The sequence below is a fragment of the Pistacia vera genome, unplaced genomic scaffold (genome assembly GCF_008641045.1).
Source record: "Pistacia vera cultivar Batoury unplaced genomic scaffold, PisVer_v2 Contig217, whole genome shotgun sequence".
In the NCBI taxonomy this organism is placed as follows: Eukaryota; Viridiplantae; Streptophyta; class Magnoliopsida; order Sapindales; family Anacardiaceae; genus Pistacia; species Pistacia vera.
The window spans coordinates 1,617,090-1,624,799 of NW_022196021.1; the positions used below are offsets into that span (position 1 = coordinate 1,617,090).

The following is a 7,710-nucleotide window of genomic DNA, read 5'->3' on the forward strand; positions in this document are numbered from 1 at the left end:
AGTTTACTTTACTGAACTCTCTGGAATAAAAACAAAAATCCTAGTGAGTAAATTATTTCAATTATCTCTATAGACTTGACACACATCATTGTTTTGCCTCTGCTCTCAGAAATTTACAGAAATTCCTGGAATTAAGGGGTTGGTTTTAAGCAAGCTTCCTTCAAACTTCTGTGTATTCTGTATTCAAAACATGTGATTAGGGAAATGAATGCACTCGAGACATCTTTTGGAACATACACTTCAATTATCACAAGACTAATATAAGATGAAACAAAAATACATAGCACTGAGGGCTTAATAAACAACCCAAGATCACAAAACTCCATTTAGTGTTCAATTATTCATGACAGCATTTCCATGAATTTGGAGTCAACAAATGTACAGAGTTTCTACATCATGATAATCTTTCTTGAGAAAGACTATGTCCATGGTTGACAACCAATCTGTTTATTCTGAATACTCTTTTGTATTTCATGAAGTGAAAACGATTAAGCTGAAGAAGGCCATGGTTCTTGTTTGCAGGTTTTGATGCTGTTTTGTGTTTAGTTTTTGAATGTGGCAGTGCTGTGCAATACAGTGCTTTGTTGAATGATCTGTAATTTGTGCATATTGAGGTTGACAAACACATCTTACAAACTTTCTCTGACAAACCTCACGTGGCATCTGAGTTGACAGCCCCCACCAAAACTATCTCCAAATGATTTCAAAGAACTAAGAAACGACATTTCCTTCATAGGGAACGACTGTTATGAATGGAGGATGGAACGACCGTTCCTTGATGAGGAATGACCATTCCATCTCCAAGGAACGGCCATTCCACCTGGAGGCACGACCATTCTATGATGGAATGGCCATCCTTCCTACAGAACGACCATTCATTCCTTATGGAATGGTCGTTCCTTATATGATGAACAACTGTTCATCCCTAAAGAACACCTATTCATGTTTAGTCAAAGTCATATCCTTCCTATGGAACTGTCATTCTTTTCTCATGGAATGACCATTCCTTATACGATGAACAACTGTTCATTCTTAAGGCACGACCTTTCTTATTTAGTCAAAGCCGTGAGTTGATGTGGTAAAGCCAACTCAGTGTCACGTTGAGTTTGCGAGAGAAAGTGTGTGAGATTCGTTTGTTAGAGTAGTATTACCTATTGGTTAAATAACTTCAACAAATAAAGATAGGCTGATAAACTTTTCTCACTAACTTTCTCTCATAAACGCGATGTGATATCTTGCAATTGGTCAAGTTGGACCCATCATTACTAGATATGTGAGACTTATTATAAACTGTCATATTGTGTTTGTGAGAGAAAATTAGTAAGAAGGATTTGTGAAAATAGTATTAAAGGTGGAAAAGTAACCGGCCCGACCCGACCCGACCTGCGACTGGTTACTTTTTTTGGCGGGTTGGTCCTAACTGCCTGCCAACAAAGGTAGGCCGGGTTAGGCTCGCCATTTTTGGAGTAATGGCTGGCCCAATCCGCCGGGTTAGGCTGCGGGTCGGGCCGGGTTAACCTTTTTTTTTTTTTTTTTTTTTTTTTTTATTTAGTTAACTTTTCAAATAAATAATTAACGATTTATAAATGAATAAATGTAATCGTTTTTAGTTAATTTTTCAAATATCAATAATTCAATTAAATTAATTTTATTTATTTATTAACATTTCAAATATTAATTCAATTTTAATACAATAAAATTGTAATATAAGAAAAATTAGATTTATTCATTCAATTGATGAAACTTTAGCATAAGAATGAATTATATTTTATACAAGACATGAAAATTTAAGAATAAGACTTCAGTATTTTAATTTTTTTATATTTTACATACCATAAAAAATAATAATAACAATGTGTCAAATATTACAAAGTTTTATACATTTTAATATTTATGATTTAGAAGTATAGTTTAATATTATTATGTAAAATTATTTGTAAGAGTTCAATCATAATAGTTTAATTAAAAGAATTAAAAAAATGGGAGAAACTTGAAAAAAATAATTAATTTTTTATTTTTTTTAATTTTTTTGGGGCTAACCCGATGGATTGGCGAGTTGCCATATAGCAAACCGACCCGCCTGGGGTTAAATGCGGGTTGGGTTTAACCCGGTCTGCCTATAAAACGGTCCGGGTTAAACTCTCTTTAATACGAACTAAGTTAGGGTTAATCCATTTAACCCGATCCATTTATTTCACCTCTAAATAGTATTATCCTAACTTTAACACTACTTGAAATGTGCCGCGCCCACTGCAAAAATATGCAATTTTTTAGCTTTTCTTTTGCATCATGGGCCATGGAGTGCCCGGTGAGTCTGGTCCAGTTACCTGGCTCTCTTTATTGGTAAACTCATTGTGAGTCTTGGTCCAAACTTCAATACAATGGCTAGCCTCTTTAATATTCTGTGTCTGTATTTATACAAATTTAGAATACTCCCTTAATTAATTTTTCCACAAACCAATAAAATAAATCTATTATCATGTTCTACCAAAAATTTTCTCTTCTATCAATAGATCTTAATCCAAACTGCAAGATAATGTCAAACTTTTAAGTAATATCTTGAGTTTTATTTATATATTTATTTATTTCAAGTGACGTCTTTTTATATTGCATCAACATGTAAACATAAATAATTTATAAATGATAATTTTTTTTTTAATCAGCTTGCGTGTAACTTAATTAATCCTCCCGAGTAAGTTTGCGAGTACCTTAATTAATCTTCTATGATCTTGAAACTATCGGTCAGATAAAAGTTCCAATGATTATCCTATTAGGGGTCATGGAGACTTGAACTCGAGAGACCATGTTAGACCATTTTTTTTTTTTTTTATATCATTAAAGAGAATCGAATTTTAAAGATCATATTAGAATTTCATATGTTTTTTGATGATCATCAAACCATTCGGATAGTGATCTGTAAATAATATTGATAATACTAAATAACGTGACACATTAGATAAATTTATAATATCTATTACAATGTATAAAATTAATAATTTCATATTCGTTTCCACTCCACGATAATCTCATCACTCGAAATGATAAACAATATAATAAAATAATAGAACTCGGGTTTCACACACGAAAATGATAATTTTATTTTCACTTAATTAAAGAGGATTTAGAAGTAATATTTTCTCACATGGGATTGCTTTAATTAATGATCTCGATTTCAATAAAATAAATGATATCCTCACGTGTTAAATATAGACACAATATTAAGCATGTGATTTACCGGATTTTCAGCCCACAAATCACATAATAACTTTAAAAAAATACGCTCAAACTCTCCTGGAACCTCATCCCAATTAAATCGGAACACTCAACTGGAAAATTGAACATGAAAGTGTACGTCTATCTATAAGATCTTTAATTTATCATAACTATCTATTATGCCTGGAAAAATAGGACTGATGTGGCACCCAGTTAAGTGCGAAGGGTTAGATCTCGGGAAGAGTTTACTGACATTCTGACGCAGCCGCGTCGTGTGATGATGCAAGCAGTGCACTCCTGTCGGTACAGTGGGTACGCGCCAGACTGAAGAAAGGTTAGAGGATGTACGTGTGTCCAATCCCTGCAGCAAATCACGTGAATTACTCTTGAAGATGTGTAATGTGACATAAAGAAGGATTTGCACGGATCATTCCACCAACTTACGTATTCAGTGATTATTACCTCAATGCATCCCACTATAAATTGAGAGCTCCTCTCTCATTAAGGGGATTCGCACATTTGTACTTTGCACCAGCCACTTTCTCTCTCTAGAAAAGACAGCATTTGATACCTTGTATTACCATTGTAAAGTCAGTCAGCTAACGCGAGCTGACCCTTATCATCAATATAAGTATCAGTGGACGTAGGACTTGCTACCTTAGCATCCGAACCACTTTAAAAACTGTCCCCATTGTATTTACTGTCATTTTCCTTTACATTCACGTGTGTCTTTTGGGCCAGCTCAACATTTCACACGTGCGTTTCGTTGGTGTCAAAATCACGCATCAACACTATCTAAATTATTTATGGATATGTGAGAGATAATAGTTTCGACTATATAATTACTAAATAAGGGATGGAAACCTTAGAGACCTTGTAGATACAAACGTCTTGTTGCTGAACTCGATTGTACCTTTAATAAGAGTATAAAGATTAGTTTACAACCCAATCTTACAAACTTTCTCTCATAATCCGACGTGACAGCTCGCAATCAAGTAGATATGACCTATAATGAGTAAGCGGGACCTATTTATGATTTGATCAATTACAAGCTGCTACGTCGAGATAGGAAGAGAAAGTTTTTAAAATTAAGTTGTAAGTGTAAACTCATTTTTTTATTATATCGATGAGTTGTACATATATCTCATCTCACAAATATATAAACATGTGAAGAAAAGAGAAATATATTATATTACATCTCACATATAGATGCAGAATATTACTATATATATATATATGCATGCGGTTAAGGTCGTAGGCTGTGCTCAAGGCAAGCAAGAAAATGGGTGTGCTTGGATCTTCTTCTTCTTCTTCTTTAGTTGTATTTTTGTGCTTGGTTTTGAACATTGCAGTGTTGTGTAATGGACGTACAACTAGCAGATATATCAGGAAACTTGAGGAGCTTGAGGATATGCCTCTTAATAGCGATGTCTTTAAAGTCCCTCCTGGCTACAATGCTCCTCAGCAGGTACTTCTTCTTTATATATATCTTCACGCTTTCATTATATGATTTTACTGTTTGAATCTTTAATAAAGTTTGACGTGAAATTGTTCCAAATATAGGTTCATATAACACAAGGAGATCATGAGGGGAGTGCTGTGATAGTGTCATGGATAACTCCGAGCAAACCAGGTTCTAACCAAGTGGTTTATTGGAGTGAAAATAGCAATAAAAAGAAGACGGCTAAGGNTAATAAACTATAACCCTTTTAACAAACTCTATATATATATATATATGGCAGCATCTTCTAATTGGTATATGACTCATCTTCAATTAATGGATCCTGCTCAAATTAATGGATCCTGCTTAGATGAAATAGAAGATATTATCAATAAATAGAAGTATGTCTTGTTCATTAACATTTCGGAAATATGCTAAGCTATAATTAGGATAATCAAACCAATTCTCATGCGAGCTCCTGACGGTTCATTCATCTGACCATAGACTAGAGCCACTTTTGATTCTACGAGTTTTTGTTTATTAATTACGCCATATTCTTTCATTTTCATATAAAGATACATTTCCTTTATGAATAGGTTCACCGACTCCACCAAATATGTTTATTCAACATATCTTTTGTACCATTCTCATTTAAAACATTCAACCACTTATCGAAAACAATGAATTGTTAAGTCAAAAATATTAGTAGTGTATTCTATGTATTTTTTAATCCCTGGAACCATTACATATGATTGATAAAAATGTTATTGGAGGAATTATGAGGTGTGGTCCAATTGGTAACTGAATTGCCAATAAGACGAATTTTACTTATAATGTCAAGGATTTGAACAGCATTAGAATCACCTTGTGGTCAAGGATACTTACCCGATTTATCTAAGTTCTAATCGGGATTAGTCTCATACTTTTAAATATGCGGTCAAGGATACTTATCCGATTTATCTAAGCTCTGATTGGGATTAGCCTCATACTTTTAGGTATGCGGAGACTAGAGGCTTTCTAAAAAAAAAAAAAAATTGTTATCGGAGGATGATAGCGTTGATTTCCCAAAATTGAAAGAAAAACCGTTTTTGGCCAAACCAAGCACGTTGTGTCCACATGAATCTTTGTCCTTTCGAACAGCGAGTGGACACAGCACAACACAACCACTAAATGAAGAGTAAGAAGTAGGCCCACGGCACTATCAGAAGTCCCTGTAAGAGTGCCACATAGACAACAACAGCCTAATCAAGATATGCTTATCTAATGTACCTTTCTTCTTCCAAACACAAATTTCACTTTCCTCTCCCTCATTCTCAAATTTTCTGTTCAAAACACAAAACAACAAAGAAACAGGCCACAAACTCAACAAATGAGTGAACTTGCAGCTTCTTCTCTTGCGCCATGCAAACTGAAGCTGAAGCAAGAATGGCAATATCAACATCAATATCAATACCATAGCCATGCATTAATGTTAACCAAAAGATCAAATTCACAGGCTTCTTTTTTAGTGGTCAAGGGCCAAATGACAATGAAGCCTGCCACTTACTCTTCAAGAATGTCCACTGACATTCCATTCTACGAGTCTCCTGGGGTATACGTATACCCTTTTGTTTATTTGTTAATTTTTCGAGGTGGGATTTTTGTGTTGATTGATTTGAGACTGTTTGCTATTTGCAGGCCTCCTTTGATCAGTACTTGGATGATAAACCTAGAGTTTTTAGAGCGATTTTTCCAGAAAAACGAAGAAGCCACCAACTTAATGAGGTTTGGTTTCTTTTAAATGTTGTTTTTATTTGATCTATAGTGGTTCATAGCAATTACTAATTAGGCATAAATTTTGTGTCATATGATTATAGCATGGTTGATTTGTGGGTTTACCGGAGAATTTTAGTTATAAGGAATTTGTAATGTTTGATAATTGGTGTAATTAGTAAGTCTTATTATACTTTATCATCTTTGTGGAAGTTCAATCTTGGATTATAGAGACCTCTTATGCTAGTAAGGATACTGATTTGCGCAACAAGCGAAAGGGTTCTGAGGACAAGGAATGGAGTATAATGACTGGAGTATTTCTATGCCAGTGTAATTGAATAATCTTATGATCACATCTTAATTATGTAGCTCTCGTTGAAAGAGTGCAGCCATAACAAAATTGGTTATTTGTGTTGTGTGTATTGAGTTGGTTATTGATGAGAAATTCCCATTAAGAAGTCCCCCGAATTAACAGTAATTGAGTTACTGGGAAGGAGTTTAAATCAGCACAGAAAGTTATTTGTGTGAGAGCTAGAAAGGCAATGCTCTTGCCCAAAATTTTAGAAGTGTTGTGGGGATGAAAACTAGAAACTTGTTTAGTTTATGTAGTTCATTAGGAGAAAGGGCAGAAGTGCTCAAGCTTAGCTATTCAACCCTTGTATTTTGCATTTAGGCAGTCTTAGTTTTTTGAGAATTGGAATCATGGCATTTCCCCAAATGACCACTGAAAAATTTCAATAAATTATGGTTATCCTTTTCAATTCTTTTGCCTCTGGTATCTTCTAATGTGTAATTTATGCAGGAGGAGTGGAGAATTCAGATGTTGCCCATACAGTTCCTCTTCCTGACTGTCTGGCCGGTAATAGATATGAGGTTGAGATGCAAAACTGGAGGGAAAGACTACCCTCCAGGAGTTCCAAGTGATATCAAAAAGGTTCTTGAGCTCGGCATTGTAAGTCATGGTCACACATCAATGAACTTTTTTCGTAATTTTGTATCATTCTCTTTGGATTTATTCCAAAGCCATTCTTTTTCAGACAAGATGGGAGCTCAGAGGACTTGATTCTGTTCTCGAGCCGTCTCAATTTTCTCTTGGCGTAAAAGGAGCATTATACTCTGACAGTCGAGGACCAAGAAGCCGGCTTAAAGGTCAACTAGAGATGAATATAAGCTTCATACTTCCTCCTGCCCTTGCATTGATCCCCGAAGATGTTCGTAGAAACATTGCAGAGTCGGTAAGACCCCGAAACCCTCTTCTCATTTCAACATTTTCCACAAGCCTTTTATATGTTCCTGAGTGCTGA

At 34.8% G+C, this 7,710-nt stretch overlaps 1 protein-coding gene across 1 annotated transcript; it reads left to right on the forward strand.

Moving 5' to 3' along the window:
• Positions 1-6,182: 6,182 nt before the first annotated feature.
• Positions 6,183-7,710, forward strand: LOC116130041. Its single transcript, XM_031415788.1, has 4 exons — positions 6,183-6,245; positions 6,332-6,418; positions 7,209-7,358; positions 7,444-7,710. The coding sequence occupies exons 1-4, from the start codon at positions 6,183-6,185 to the stop codon at positions 7,708-7,710; spliced, it is 567 nt and encodes a 188-aa protein (XP_031271648.1).